This window comes from Myotis yumanensis, unplaced genomic scaffold (assembly GCF_028538775.1).
Source record: "Myotis yumanensis isolate MYYU_CA2020_CCGP unplaced genomic scaffold, mMyoYum1.0.hap1 SCAF_16, whole genome shotgun sequence".
Lineage (NCBI taxonomy): Eukaryota > Metazoa > Chordata > Mammalia > Chiroptera > Vespertilionidae > Myotis > Myotis yumanensis.
In genome coordinates this window covers 14,056,815-14,073,069 of record NW_027223767.1, presented here as the reverse complement: position 1 = coordinate 14,073,069, position 16,255 = coordinate 14,056,815, and the positions used below count along the sequence as shown (strand labels likewise).

General features: G+C 46.3%; 1 protein-coding gene and 1 pseudogene across 1 annotated transcript; one reads left to right on the top strand and one right to left on the bottom strand.

The window, feature by feature from the left end:
* Nucleotides 1-1,533: 1,533 nt before the first annotated feature.
* LOC138994975 (proline-, glutamic acid- and leucine-rich protein 1-like) lies at nt 1,534-4,394 on the top strand. The gene is made up of 3 exons (XM_070395359.1): nt 1,534-1,549; nt 3,688-4,121; nt 4,284-4,394. The coding sequence occupies exons 1-3, from the start codon at nt 1,534-1,536 to the stop codon at nt 4,374-4,376; spliced, it is 543 nt and encodes a 180-aa protein (XP_070251460.1). The 3' UTR covers nt 4,377-4,394.
* Nucleotides 4,395-7,965: 3,571 nt separating this feature from the next.
* LOC138994974 (ras association domain-containing protein 3-like) lies at nt 7,966-15,346 on the bottom strand (annotated as a pseudogene).
* Nucleotides 15,347-16,255: the final 909 nt, after the last annotated feature.

Here is a 16,255-nt window from a genome sequence, read left to right as displayed (position 1 = left end):
AAAATTTAAAAAACCTTACATTCCATGCTTTTTGGGAGCAGGGTTACATATTTCTCTGTTAGATCAATCTTTTAATTATGTGGTTCAAATGATGTATAGTCTTTTTTTTTTTAAATGATCTATATTCTTATTGCCTGATTTATTTGTTTCTGGTGAGTGCACTAAGCTCTTCTTCTGCATTTGAGTAATTATCAATATTTCCTACTAATTCTTCCAGTTCTTACTCTATATATTTTGAGACAGGATATTTAGATATTTAGATGATAGAAGCTCATGGTTGTTATATCTCTTTAGTGGAGTGTTTTTTAAAATCATGATGTATTGTACTTCTTTATTTCTCTTATTATTTTTTTGACTCAAATTTTGTCTCATATTAAAATTGCTTTCCTTTAATATTTGCCTGGCCTTGTTTTTTTATTTTCTCTTTATTTCATATTTTCTCTGTTACTTGTAAGCAACATGTAGTTGGATTTAAAAAAATCTAAACTGGTAGTCTGTCTGTTCTTTTACGGATGAGTTTAACCTGCTAACCTTTTTGTGTGATTACTGCTGTACTGTGTCTACCAACTTATTTATGTTTTTTTTTACTTCTGTTTTCCTACTTTTAAACTGTCATTAGATGATTAGTTTTTTTTCTATTCCCCCCCTACTACCATTGACTTGGAAACTATAAAGTATTACCGTTCTTTTAGCAATGACCTTTATATTTTTGGCATTTCTATTTTGCTATTAATTTTTCTAAGAAAGTCAAAGGTTATTCTCAATTTCTATTCTCTATCAGATAGTATACTTTACTCACAGAACCCTCATGTCTTTTGGTCTAGAAATTATTGTGATTTAGTAATTATACAGTACTTAAATAGAATGATTTAACAATTAAATTTGTCCATATTTTAAAAATATATTTCATTGATTTTTTTACAAAGAGGAAGGGAGAGGGATAGAGAGTTAGAAACATCGATGAGAAACATCAATCAGCTGCCTCCTGCACACCCACTACTGGGTACATGCCCTTGACCAGAATGGAACCTGGGACCCTTCAGTCCACAGGCTGACGCTCTATCCACTGAGCCAAACCGGTTAGGGCTGTCCATGTGTTTTTACCAATTTCTGAGTTCATCTTTGTTTCTTGCATGACACTCATTTCCTTTGATTTTATATCTTGTTGCTTAAGTACAATACCCGCCCTTGTTTCATTTCTGTTTGCTTTGGTTTCACATTTCCTTGTTGTTATGATTCATGTTATTTCTCCTTTATCCCTGTGGACCCTATATAACCAGAACAGTTGTTTGGTGGTTGCTCTATCACCCTACTTTGGCCTGGGTGAATTAGCCTCCTGAGAATTGGCTTTCTTTCTTAGTGTTAGACTTCCTCACGTCCTTTGGAACTTGGCTTTATAGGATTATCTTGAATGGGAAGCCCACCCATTTCCCCTCCACACATTCACCTTCATAGTCATCTCCAACAGTCACCGAGGCCCCCATCAAAGGACCTGTTCTCGATGGGTAGTTAAGGCTCCAGTTCTCAGAGGGGATGGAAGAGGATGCACGTAAGAGCCTGGCTGGGTGTCCCAGAGCCTGGCTGGAAGGCTGCACCTCCCTACCTCCACCTTCCGAGTCACAGAGCTTCCTGCGAACCCAACCCTGGGCCGGGGTGCATCACAGGTGTTTTTAACTCCTTTAGCGCCTGCCAGGCCCAGTGAGTTTGAATCAAAACCCCTGCCTTATGTGTGACACTTTTAGTCCCTTGTACCCCAAGGGCTAGAGCTCCCGGCCAGCTCTGCCTGCCTCTTGGCACCAATCCCAGCACACCTGCAATTCAGCCAGCACTTCCTCTTGTTTTTGTCTTCTATAGCGAGTCCAGAAAGATGTCTTCTTTATCGAGTGGGACCTTTCTTTTCCGGGAGGGGCTGAGAGGGGAAGCTGAGGATCTAACACCCCAGGTGTGAAGCAGGGAGCTCGGGGCATGTTGAGATGGTGTCAGAGCACAGCTGTTCTGAGTCTGTATATTCTTCTGAATTCTGCTAACGGTTACACCAAGTGTCAAAGCAGGACCTAGTTCTCGGAGTACTTACTCCTAAATCCTCCTCACAGCACCAGGTGTGAGAGCACTCACTGCTCCATCCTGCCTGCTGGTCCAAGTGTAGGAGCAACATCCTGCCTTCTGGTCCAAGTGCCCTACTATGCTAACTATCAGGGCTGAGCCCCTCTGTCAGGGGCTGGACGTTCTTGGAAGACAGGTGGTAGACAGAGAAGCCATGAGAAGCTGTGGGTGTATAAGCAGGAGTCTTTATTGTAGGAGCCAGTGGCCATATGTCCATCAGACAAAACAGTTCTTCACAACAAAGTCTCAATAGGCAGCTGCACACCAGTTGATGAACAAATACATCTTTGCTGGAAACCAAGATCAACAGTAATTAATATAAATGTGAAAAGTCCACCAGAAGGCTGAGTTTGGGTTTTGATATTCACAGGGTGAATATTTACATTTTATTACCTACTGCTGACTCAATGGCCTAAAGCAAACTCCCCCCAAACCTGATAATTTTATTGTTTACTAAACATTACCATTGATATGTCTGTTTGCATTCCTAAAAGGCAATTGTGTATTCTAGTAAATAAAAGCAGACGCGAACGGAGACTCAATGGAACTTGACTACTACAGCTGAGTTTTCCCTGGCTTCCCCCCATAATTTCAAAATTAACATTTCTTATATTTCTTGTCTTGTGTGTCAATTGGCATGTCAGCTATTTCTCCAAGCCTTTGAACCCGAAAGCCACGCTGGCCATGGCCTTTCACACATCTTTCCCACAAAGTAGCAGTAGCCTCTGTGCCCACAGTCATTATCTGAGCAGCTGCACGCTGCCTCAACCTACCGCCTCACATAGCAGCGGCACCTGAGCTCCTAACCTCAGCAACCTTAGTAGCCTCTGTCCAGCCTCTCCAGCCTTTCCCCCTTTTCCGCACCACTCTAGCTGGTCAGTCACGTGGATTTTAGCACTTAGACCAGTGGTTCTCAACCTTCCTAATGCTGCGACCCTTTAATACAGTTCCTCATGTTGTGCTGACCCCCAATTTCATTGTTACAAATTGAACATAATTAAAGCATAGTGATTAATCACAAAAACAATATGCAATTATATATGTGTTTTCCCAGGGTCTTAGGCGACCCCTGTGAAAGGGTCGTTCAACCCCCAAAGGGGTCGAGACCCACAGGTTGAAAACCACTGACTTAGACAAAAGAGGCCTCTTGCCAATAGTGACATCATATTTTGGCTACAGAAAGGCACATGTGCACAGTGTACCGTGAGATTGCTGTCCTTGCACCTGTGTATGGCATCTTAGCCTTGAACATACTGATTAAGATTCCCATATTCAGAGTGGCCTTGGCCATCGGCATGCTAACAGCAAGACCTTCACTCTCTAATTGACCTTGAGTATCCAGTGACTCTGGCATGGCTCCCACAGATGGGAATGGTGGTGGTGGTGGCATCATTTCCATTTTAAGGATGACTAACGGAGGCCAGGGAGCTGAGCCACTTCCCCCAAAGCCACACGACTGAGGCAGCTGAACGAGAACTTGAAGGCTTGGCCCTGAGCACAGTGCTCTTTCTGTGCCTGCGTCGAGGGAGAACTGAAAGTGACAGTTGCCTGATTCTTGGTGTCTGCCTCCTTGTGATGAGGAAGGAGAAATAGCCAATGTTCATGAATCTGCAGCCGATGTTGCCCAAAAACCTGAGGTAGAAGAAGGAGGACCTCCACCCACCAACCTGCCTCCAGCTCTGCCTCCCCCCGAGTCCCCCGAGGTGCAGCCTGAGCCAGAGCCAGAGCCTGGGCTACTGTTGGAAGTGGAGGAGCCGGGGGCCGAGGAGGAGCGTGGGGCTGAGACTGCACCCACACTGGCCCCTGAGGTGCTCCCCTCCCAGGAGGAGCTGGAGAAGGAAGGGGGAAGCCCCCCAGCAGGGCCACCTCCTCAGGAGCTAGTAGAAGAGGAGCCCTGTGCTCCTCCGCCAGCCCTGTTGGACGAGGGGACTGAGGGTGGGGGTGATGAGGTCCCCCCGCCACCAGAGACATCTGCAGCTGAGGAAATGGAGACGGAGACGGCCCCTCCCCAGGAAAAGGTGAGTGGGCCAGGCTGGGAGGGCATCTCTGGGTGGGGAAGGTGGGGCGGGGCGGGCTGGAGGAAGAGGGGGTTGCTTGTGTTAGGGAAGGGCTTTGCCCAAGCCTGACCCACTCCTGTATGTGTGTGAGACTGTTTTGAATCATGTCTTTGTCCTTCAAAGGAGCAGGATGACACAGCTGCCATGCTGGCTGACTTCATTGATTGTCCCCCTGATGACGAGAAGCCACCACCTGTCACAGAGCCTGATTCCTAGCTGTCTCCTACACCCCCACTGGTGTCCAATAAAGTTATGTACTTCGGCATCGACTGCTGCTTCTGCCTTTTGCCACAACTGTGTCCCCCCTTCTATCCCTTGCCTTCGTCAGCACCTCCCTGGCAGGAATTTGGCAAGTTCACCCCAGGCCTTCTGACCCGTTCTTGAGATTTGGACATTCCTGGTCAGTGTCTGATCCCTTTAAGCAGTTGCATATCCTAGGCCTTGCCGGGGTGCATGTGTGAGCAGGAACCTAGAGGAGGAGACGTGAGGGCATTGAAATCTATGGGCTGGAGGTAGGTGCCCCCTGGTTCTTTCACTCAGTCCATTGAAGGGTGAACATAAGGAAAGGGCCTCGGAAATGCAGAAAAGGGAGTGACTTCCCAGCTGGGTGTATTCTGCGAAGTGATGTTTGAGCTGATTTGGGGAAACTTAGGGATTTTAGTTTCCCTCAACTTGTTTTTTCAAAAATGTCAAGCCTGCAGAAAAGTTAGAAGAATAGAATAGTATAATACCTTTGCATAGGCTAATCAGTTGGAAACATTTTCTCATGTTAGTGTTTATAATGTCTGTATCTGCATATAGACTTGTATTTATATATGTGCTTAAACCTGTCTGTAATCAATACACATTTATATGTGCACACATTTTTTGTGTGTGGGGCCATGTTGCAGACGTCATGACCCTTCACCTCTCAGTTCTTCAACATTAACTCCCAGGGTTAAGACATTTTTCTACATAATCACAGTACCATTATCAGACCTAAGAAAAGTCCCAGCAATAAACTATTACGTGTACTATATTGTGAGATCCAAGTGTCCTATTTATCTCTAAAATGTTTTTGATGGCTGTCTCTCCCCCACCCCCACTTGATTTAATTTCAAGGGTGTTATTTTCTTAGGTGGAGAGGGCCGTTTAAGGCTTAAGGATCACTGCAAGGACAGGTGCGAGGTGTGCAAACTCTTGGAATAGTGATTTTTCAAAAATGTATAGAACCCGAATTCTGGAAACGGTAGGTAAAGTTGACATTGACCCCGAGGAAGAGGCTAGAACAGAAAGTTTTAAAGTTTACACTATATTGTGAGTAGGATAACATATTCACAGTTCAGAACCCAAGAGAGACAAAACGCTAGTTGAAAAGTTTCACCATGTTGCTCTGTCACTTAGAGGGACCAGTATGATCAGTTTTTATGTGTTCTTCCAGAGATAATGTATATAAGCAGTTATGTATAAAAGTCCTTCCTTTTATTTTTCGCAAGAGGGTAGTATGTTATCACTTAATAAAGTCAATTTCACTAAGTCATGGGATTCATTCAATAAATATTCAGTATCAATTAGGTACTTGGCACTGATTTCTCATTAATATATGTTTTTTTACAACATCAGCTTTTAAAAATGGAAACAAATTGCCATCCCAAAAACAATTTTAGAGAAGAAAAGTGTTCCCTATAAAAATAAACTTACACTCCTCAAAATTATAAATATCATAACTTTTATGTCTGTAATTTGCAATGCTCCCCTGCAATATTCCCCCCTTCATTTGACATCATTCTTGTATCATCACATAGCGAAGAGAAAGCAGTATTACAGCAAAGCTTAGATAGTTCAATTTAACGTAAGAATTTGCACAATGATTTTTAAAAATCGGTGGCCTTCCTGGCCCTTCTTTTATACATTAACCTCACTGCAGTAACCAGTGTCTTGGAGAGAGCATCAATATTCAAGAACAGTAAGAATTTTCCGAATTGACACTTGTAGTGCACACGATGATGACCAGGGTCTGGATGATACAGGGGAGGATGCCTATTTTAGACAATTTACTTCAAGTGAAAAAGAAATCCACAGATACCCATCGGCTACTATGTTAGGTTCTAACAGTGTCTTAATGTGAGAAACAAATGCTTCACAAAATATAAGCTTACTGGGATGGGTAAAGAAAAGAGCAGGTGGTTGATAACACCGTACTCAAACCCAAGCCACAGTCTGAATAGTAAAACCAGTGTAAAAACTGTGAAGGCATTCCCTGAATAATAACGTGTTGGATGACAATGACACGAAAACCTCATCAATGCCCTAAAAAGAAGTCACATGCAAATTAAACAAGATGTGCCATGCATATTGTATAGCTAGCTCTACTTTTTTTTCTTTTGTTGAAAAGCTTAGGAAGATACGATTGCCTCAGTAATGTGTGGCACCGCATCGCCAACACTTCTGCCTCCGAGAGGGAGTTCTCTGATGGTCAGAAGAGCCCCCAAGAGGGAAACAAATGCATTAAAAGGCACAGTTTGAGAAAAAGGCAAAGAGCGGAAGCACCTTGAAAGTTCACAAGGAATCCAGTAGGTGTCACCAAAGCATTAACAATTCCTTGGGAATTTATAAAAACAAAAAATAGCTAGACAGAAAAATAGACTGTAAATCCCTCTCTAGAACCACAGTGCACCTTTCCCATTGTTTTCGGATTAATTGCTGCATAAAATGAGGTTATTTAACTTGCTTTAAGGGAGGCTTCTATTGCACATGCATTTCTTTGGTCGGAAGGAACATGCACTGTTGTTAAAATGTTTCCATAAATTGCCCCTCTGTGGTCGCCAGGGGTGGGCCTTCCCCCTTCTTGCTGTCCTCCTCCTCAGTGAAGTCCTCCTCCGAACCGAGGCTCTGGTAGTGTTGGGTCTAACATCCATATCCCTCTTCTCCATGACATAGACCGGACTTCCATTCATAAGAGAAAGGGAGAAGGGGAAGGGGAGCAGGGAAAAGAAGGGGAGGGGAAGGAAAAGGGAAACAGAGGAATGATGGTCACAAAGTGTGCAGGGAGCTCTTTCCTGGACAAATCTCCCAGCCAACCATCCGGAGAAACGGGGGTCCTTACCCAGACTCCTTTTCAGCTTTGAAAACAACCTCAGGGAAAAGCAATAACCTAGCAGGAGTAGCAAACTGTCCTTGTTCCACCTGCCCAGGGAAGCTGCACCTTCCACTTGAAAAGAGAATCTGGGAAGGCAGGACCCGGGAAAGCAGACCCCGGGAAGGCAGGCTCCCCTCCCCGGTTCTGGGCCATCCCCTGCCGGCAGGCATGCTGACGTTCGGTCGGCCTCAGTCACCATCCCTCTCTTTGCTCCTACTTTCTTTGGCGCTGTTTCCATATTTCACTCACTAAGAAACCAAGCAGCACTACAGTGGGCCTAACACCTCAAACGGGATGCTTTTAACCCCTTTACAAACAAAGACACCTTTCTCTCTCCACCATCAGCTCATCATCACCCAAACCACCCTCACGCAGAGCTCCTCCAACTCCACTCACGCCTTCTTCCAAACTTGCTCTTTACTTTCCTGAAATGTCAAGCTCCTCCAAAGTCCCTCCAAATTCCTCAGAGTTCCCGGCTTCCTGTGCCTTTCATTCACATGGCTGTTCCCTCTGATATTGAAAAATAAAAGAAAATAAAAGACAGGTAGTTTCAACATAGGACAAGTTAGATTCCTTGTTAAGCTTTAAAAAAATCATTTGCACATCCTGAAGCTCAACATCATCATCGAATAATTAAAACAACAAAGAAAATGAGAAAGCAAAACCCAGAGTCCTTGCTTCCAAGCACTAGCGTGGCCCAGCTCCACAGCTGGCGGGAGGGACACGCAGCTGTAACAGACAAGCTCGCAGGATCCGGGACAGAGGACGCCAGGCGCAGGGGCTGCTGCACGCGTTTGGAGAACTAACTCTAGAGATAAAAGGGGGAAGACTCTCGCATCCCGGGGCCAGGAAACAGCCCTCCGAGAAGAGACTGGCTGCTGGTTTGTCCGCAGGCCCTGCGCGCCCTGAGCCACCGGCAGCCGGCCTTGAACCGGGTTTCCACACCTCGCTCAGGGCCGCCTCCAGCTTCTGTCTGCAGGCCTGTAGCGCCTCTTCAGGTTACACAGCTGCGCATCCTCTTCCTTGCCCAAGACACGCAAGAAATTCCGCCGTTCTGGAAGGCTGGAGGCTTTCCACTCTCCAATTTCATGTTCATGGAGAACAAAACTAAGTGTGCCTGTTCTGGGCCCTGCTGCCAAACGCAGGCAGAGTGGGTGCTCCGGGCCTGAGAGCTTGCGGGCACAGACTTGATCTTCCCGGTAACAGCGCTTATAAAGTGCAAACTTGGCAGAGCTCAGGGTCACGAGGAACTTTTATTTATTTATTTATTTATTTAATTTTAAAATATATTTTATTGATTTTTTTACAGAGAGGAAGGGAGAGAGATAGAGAGTTAGAAACATCGATGAGAGAGAAACATCGATCAGCTGCCTCCTGCACATCTCCCACTGGGGACGTGCCTGCAACCCAAGTACATGCCCTTGACCGGAATCGAACCTGGGACCTTTCAGTCCGCAGGCCGATGCTCTATCCACTGAGCCAAACCGGTTTCGGCCACGAGGAACTTTTTTGAACAGGGCCTCGATCACTTCCCCCACGGTGTCGGTGTCGGTGTCGGTGTCGGTGCTGCTGATGTGAAGAGTGTTCATGCTGCCGCTGCTGCTGGGAGCGGGCCTTCCAGCCGCAGAGGCGGCTGCGGGGGCGTGCAGAGTTCCATCTGCACCTCGGTGAAGCCAGTGTAAGTCCCATTCGGATTCAAGGTCATCTTCAACTTGTCTGTGACTGCTAACTTGTGTTTATGAATTTTCTCTTGGGTTTCCTCTTTGCTGAGGTAATTGTGGGTTCCCTTCTCTTTCTCCACATCCTAATCCGTGGTATTTGTTAACAGCAGCCCAAGAAGACCAAGACATCACTCAAAGTGTCTAGTAAACAGAGAGGGGCTTTCCCTGGGGGGCTCTCTTGAAGAAGGCGGTCCTCTTCCTCCTCCTCCTCCTCCTCCTCCTCCTCCTCCTCCTCCTCCTCCTCCTTCTCCTCCTCCTCCTCCTCCTCCTCCTCCTCCTCCTCCTTCAGGCTGCTGTAGCCACTGCTCACGCTGCTGGTCCAGGCGCTGGCTGGCCGCCTCCCCAGGGCGCAGGTGGCCAGGCCCGGGGGTTTGTGGCTCAGGAGTTGGGGCTTTGTTCTCTAAGTAGCAGAGATTCCTTTCAAGTTTACCTGGGAGGAGGGAAGTAACTGGTTTTATTTTCCATCAGCTTTGGAAACCTGTGGAAGAGAGCTGGAGCCCAAGAGACCAGGGAGGAAATGTGCACTGGGTTGGGCAGCAGCCGTGGTGGGCATGGGGAGGTCCGGCTGCCTGGCATCTAAGGGTGCCCGTGGTCTGCTGTCTGGGGCAGGGCTGCCACTCAGTCCTGAATGCTTCAGGCTGGGTGGGCCTCACCTGGGTGCAGTGTCTCCTCGGGAAGAGCTGGCTGCTTTGCCCAGGCCTTTAGTCTGTGGTCAGTAGGCTGTGTCAGTGTCCTCATCCTATATAATAAAGAACTAATATGCAAATGGTAGTCACACCCTGGCGCCCAAGCACTCTTGCGCTGGGGCCAGGGACCTGAGGCCGTGCCCCCCCACCCCAGCACAGGGGCTGGGGGACCTGAGTCTGCGCCCTCCGCCCGACACCAGGCCAGGGGACCTGAGGCTGCACCCCCTGCCCTGTGGGGCTTGACGGGGGTGGGGCCGGCTGGGTATGGGTCTCATGTGATTTCCAGTTGCACTTGGGTGGTGGTGACTTGACGTTGGGTCCCAATGTGTGCTCCAGATTCTGACAGGAGGGAGAATTTTCTTTCATCTGTGACACTTCTATTATAGAGAAAGGGCAAATAGCAATATTAAAATATTTTCTCTAATAAATTCCCCCCTTTTTAAAAAAATATATTTTATTGATTTTTTACAGAGAGGAAAGGAGAGGGATAGAGAGTTAGAAACATCAATCAGCTGCCTTCTGCACACCCCCCACTGGGGATGCGCCTGCAACCAAGGCACATGTCCTTGACCGGAGTCGAACCTGGGACCCTTCAGTTCCGCAGGCCAACGCTCTATCCATTGAGCCAAACCGGTCAGGGCTAAATTCCCTTTTAATGTGCACAAATTTTGTGCACTGAGCCACTAGTTGCTTATAAGCCCCCAGAGATGGGCCTTTGGGATAACCTCCAAATGGCAGGATCTGTAGCCCAAATAGGAGTAGTTTTAGGCTTTATGGAGTGCTGATGGTGTGCCAGGAGGGTACTAGGCATTGGGGAAATAATACATTCATTAGATCTTTCTCGGAAGGAAGTCACAGTCTGGCAGTAATTTAGAACATGGAAGCCACTGGGTAGGTGAGGTTTAGAGCTTGCGAAGGGGGTTCAGGGCTGCAGAGAAACTTGGGAAGGGCCCAGGCACCCAAGGAATATGATTGGAATGAAAAGAGAAGTGAGCTGAGTATGGAACCCAGATGACACCAACCTTTTAGGATCAAGAGGTGCCTGTAGCCCTAACTGGTTTGGCTCAGTGGATAGAGCATCGGCCTGTGGACTGAAAGGTCCCAGGTTCGATTTCAGTCAAGGGCAAGTACCTTGGTTGTGGGCACATCCCCAGTAGGGGGTGTGCAGGAGGCAGCTGATCGATGTTTCTCTCTCATCGATGTTTCTAACTCTCTATCCCTCTCCCTTCCTCTCTGTAAAAAAAAAGTCAATGAAATACATTTAAAGAAGAAAAAAAAAAGAGGTGCCTGTAAAAGAGAGAAGAGAACTTGGAGAGGGTGGTGTCCTAGAAAAGGAGAAGAGCTTCCAACAGGAGGGGAGCCTCAGTGCTGCGGAGGAATGGCAGGGGGTGTGTCGGCAATCAGTGCGCTCAGGGAGAGCAGTCTCAGAGGGCAGGGGGTAGAGCCCGTGGGAGGATTGGGAGGCGAGCCGAAGATTCTGCCCGTGAGGAGGGAGGAGGGCACCGGCCCAGGCTCTGCGCCACTGCCATCTCCACCCAGGGACCGTGGCCACCCGCTGCTCCGCAGCCACCCACGTGCCCTTCCTGCTCAGTTCCTGGCCTGTTCTCTGGTTTCTGTCTGCCAGGGAGGGTCGCTCTCCAGCCTCTCCTCAGCCTGGCATGTGGTTCCTGTCTCAACCGCTAGGGGGAGGCAGTGCTCCCGAGACCCATCCCAGGCTCTGGGCTGGGCCCTCTCTCAGGGAGGCAGAGATTTGATGTTTTCAGATGGCTTTTACTTGGCCATGCTGTCGGAAATCACTTCTTCTGCCCCCATCTCCCATTGTGAAGCCCTTACCCTGCCCCTCGACTTTTAACACATCACCACCTGATACATCAGTGGTTCTCAACCTTCCTAATGCTGTGACCCTTTAATACAGTTCCTCATGTTGTGGTGACCCCCAACCATAAAATTATTTTCGTTGCTACCTCATAATTGTAATTTTGCTACCGTTATGAATCGTCATGTAAATATCTGATATGCAGGATGTGTTTTCATTGTTACAAACTGGACAAAATTAAAGCATAGTGATTAATCACAAAAACAATATGTAATTATATATGTGTTTTCAGATGGTCTTAGGTGACCTCTGTGAAAGGGTCGTTCGACCCCCAAAAGGGTCCGGACCCACAGGTTGAGAACCACTGTGATACATGCTGTTTGATATGAATTTGTTTAGAGTTTGTCCCTTCCCAAAAGAACGCAAGCACCATGAGAGTGGAGACTTTATTTTGGGGCTGCCCACTGCTGAATCTCCTGTCCCACATTCCTGGTTCATAGTGGGGACTCAGTCACCTCCATGTGGTGGCATAGTGCTTATGCCACATTTTTGGGTTCAGACACCAAGAATCTAAACCAGGGGTGGGCAAACTTTTTGACTCGAGGGCCACAATGGATTCTTAAACTGGACCGGAGGGCCGGAACAAAAGCATGGATGGAGTGTTTGTGTGAACTAACTAATATAAATTCAAAGTAAACATCATTACATAAAAGGGTATGGTCTTTTTTTTTTTTCAGTTTTATTCATTTCAAACGGGCCGGATCCGGCCCAGGGGCCGTAGTTTGCCCACGGCTGATAAACCCTTTAACACTTTGATCATTTCAGTCCCTGTCAACCAGCCTGGAGGTTACTTGCTTTCATTTGCCATATTCCACGTACCATCTGTCTGTCTGTCCATCCAACAGGCCATTCCTTCACTCACTGCTTCCACATGTCCATAGTACTTCCTGCAGGCTGCGCATTATGCTTGGTGCTGGAGTTTAGAAAAATGAAAGCTACAGTGACTATCTCTAAGGATCTCTTTGTATCCTGGGAAAGAGAAAGGTAAATAGAGGAATACAACGCAGTGAAATTATGTTGTTGTAGAATAGAATGGGGGCCCCACAAGAGACTGTTGGGGATAGTGGGGAGACATATGGTGCCAGAGGGCTTTGTGAGAGCAGTGCCTGTTGTGTGGGCAATCTGGGGGGCAGGCATTTTGGATGGAAGAAGGTTGGGGAACTCCACCAATCCTGTCACTGGAGGCAAGAGGCAGGACATTTTGACATTCACACTGTAGCAAAGTATTTCAGTTTTTTAAAAAATAATTTAAGCTTCCTAACAGACATTTTTTTCAAATCTGTAGGGTGGTTAACAGAATAGCAGTACAATAGACACCCATATACCTTTCAATTAGATTAATCAAATGCTGATATTTTGCCTCATTTGCCTTCTCTATATCTATATTTTTTTCTTGAACCATTTGAGGGTAAGTTGTATATCCTGGTTTTGTTTGTTTGTTTCTTTTTTTTTCAATTAAATCTTTATTGTTCAGATTATTGCAGTTGTTCCTCTTTCTTCCCCCCATAGCTCCCCTCAACTCGGTTCCCACACCACCCTCTGCCCTTACCCCTCCCCCCACTGTCCTCATCCATAGGTGTACGATTTTTTCCAGTCTCTTCCCGAACACTCCACACCTCATTTCCCCCCAGAATTGTCAGTCCACTCCCTTTCTATGCCCCTGATTCTATTATATTCACCAGTTTATTCTGTTCATTAGATTTTTTATTCACTTGACTTTTAGATTTACTTGTTGATAGATATGTATTTGTTGTTCATAATTTTTATCTTTACCTTTTCTTCTTCTTCCTCTCCTTAAAGAATACCTTTCAGCATTTCATATAATACTGGTTTGGTGGTGATGAACTCCTTTAGCTTTTTCTTATCTGTGAAGCTCTTTATCTGACCTTCAATTCTGAATGATAGCTTTGCTGGATAAAGTAATCTTGGTTGTAGGTTCTTGGTATTCATCACTTTGAATATTTCTTGCCACTCCCTTCTGGCCTGCATAGTTTCTGTTGAGAAATCAGCTGACAATCGTATGGGTACTCCCTTGTAGGTAACTGACTGTCTTTCTCTTGCTGCTTTTAAGATTCTCTCTTTGTCTTTTGCTCTTGGCATTTTAATTATGATGTGTCTTGGTGTGGTCCTCTTTGGATTCCTTTTGTTTGGGGTTCTCTGCGCTTCCTGGACTTGTAAGTCTATTTTTTTCACCAGGTAGGGGAAGTTTTCTGTCATTATTTCTTCAAATAGGTTTTCAATATCTTGCTCTCTCTCTTCTTCTGGTACCCCCATAATTCGGATGTTGGTGCGCTTGAAGCTGTCCCAGAGGCTCCTTACACTATCTTCATATCTTTGGATTCTTTTTTCTTTTTGCTTTTATGGTTGGGTGTTTTTTGCTACTTTGTGTTTCAAATCTTTGACTTGATTCTTGTGATCCTCTAGTCCGCTGTTGGAACTCTGTATAATATTCTTTATTTCAGTCAGTGTATGCTTAATTTCTAGTTGGTCCTTTTTCGTATCCTCGAGGGTCTCACTAGATTTCTTGAGGGTCTCACTAAATTTATCGGCGGTTTCTAGAAAATTCTTGAAAAACCTTAAAAGTGTGGTTTTGAACTCTATATCCAGTAGTTTGCCTTCCTCCATTTCTGTCATTTGTGACCTGTTTCTTTGTCTCCGCATTTTGGCTGCTTCCCTGTGTTGATAGAGTGGCTTTCTGTGCTAGGTGTCTTATAGGGCCCAGTGGCTCAGCCTCCCCAATTACTTGAGGTGGACACTCTTGGTGCACCCCTTTGTGGGCTTTGTGCACAGTCTTGTTGTAGTTAAGCCTTGATTGTTGTTGGTACCAGTGGGAGGAATTGACCTCCAGGCCAATTGGCTGTGAGAATCAGCTGTGTCTGCAGTGGGAGAACTTCTGTGCTGGAGACACCCTTCTGGGGCAAGACTTGCTTCAGTGGGGCTTTGGTGCTCTCTGAGTCTGCCTCCTGATGTGTCCGTTATGGATCTGAGGAGTTGTAATCTGGATGGTCCCACTCTGACCACTGGGTACACAGGCTCTTGGATCTCTAAGGAGGTGCTAATTTAGCCTCTGCCTGAGGCTACCCAGCAGGAGCTATGGAGAGATCAGCAGATTCCTCTTCTTTGTTTGAGGTTTGGAGGTGCCCAGATAAGGCCCAGCTGCGAAGCAATGCAGTCTTCTCTGGGGCCTTGGGCCTTCTTTTGGATGTTCTGGGTCTCTCTGACCCAGCTGCAGTTTCTTAGGTAATTTTAGATTGCAAAGGGCCAGGCCATTCATATGCAAAAGCCTCTGCACACAGCTTGGGTGGGGCAGGGTCTCAGGGACTCAAGAGGGCAGAGCAAACAGCTATGGCTGATCCTCAGCCCTGCCCTAAGAGGCCCAGGGTCTCAGTGTCCCATGGTAATCTCTGCAAGCACCTCTGAGGGAAAGCCGTCCTTGAGTTCCGCCTAATTCCAGACAGTCCAGTTTCTCCCCCTATGAGTCTGGGTCCCCAGAGACTCTCCCGGAACTGGAGTTCAGAGCAGTTGGGAGCTTGTGACTCCCTCCCGATTGAAAAAGACAACCTCGTCCTCAGTTGCCAGCCCTTTCTGCACTTGCCTCTGTACCTCTGCACTTTAGTTCTGCACCTCCTCTGAGTCTCAGTGTGCTTTTCTCTTTCCTTCTAGTTGTAGAATTTCCACTCATCCAGCCTTCCTGTGGTTCTGGATGATGTCAGTTTTGTCTTTTAGTTGTATTTTTGAAGTGGTTGTGTGAGGCAGCAATTTCAGGTGTTTACCTGTGCTGCCATCTTGGTTTCTCCTGGTTTTGTTTCTTGGCTGCAATCAAAGTAAGTTGTATTATCATGATACTTTACGCTTACATACTTCCACACCCGTAAATATTTATACAGTATTGCTTGATTAGTAACATTCTCTTACATAATTATGATATGTTTTGTCAACCAAGAATTTCACAATTGAGAGAACACTGTTACATAATATGTTGCTCATATTCGAATTTCCTCAATAGTCTCACTAATGTCCATGAGAGCCATTTGTGCGTTTCAGCTTTTTTTTTTTTTTTTTTTTAAATATATTTTATTGATTTTTTACAGAGAGGAAGGGAGAGGGATAGAGAGTTAGAAACATTGATGAGAGAGAAACATCGACCAGCTGCCTCCTGCACATCTCCTACTGGGGATGTGCCTGCAACCAATGTATGTGCCCTTGACCGGAATCAAACCCGGGACCTTTCAGTCCGCAGGCCGACGCTCTATCCACTGAGCCAAACCGGTTTCGGCGCGTTTCAGCTTTTTAATGCCATTAAGTTCCGGGTACCATGGTCTCATCTCTGATCTGAATTCTGTCCGTTGTCCCATTCCTGAGCCTCATCCCTTTCCTGACCCCCACCTATGTCCATTCATGGCTCTTAGGAGGATCTCTATGGCCTGGGCCACCTCTGCTAACTCCTGCTTTTTCGTTAAAGCTTGAGATTCTGGATTTAGTATTTACCTCTTCCTTTCTCTTCAGTCAAAAGCATGAATAATCCCAACTAACAGATATTTATAACTTTTAACTAAAAAGATAGCTGTTAAACATGAATGCCATAAAGTCCAGGTTGTGGCAGGATTGATAGACTACCAGGCTCCCACCAAGCATCTCTCTCCTCTCATCAGGCCACATAGAGGCATCAAGGGAGGAGCCCTTGGCCATTGGAA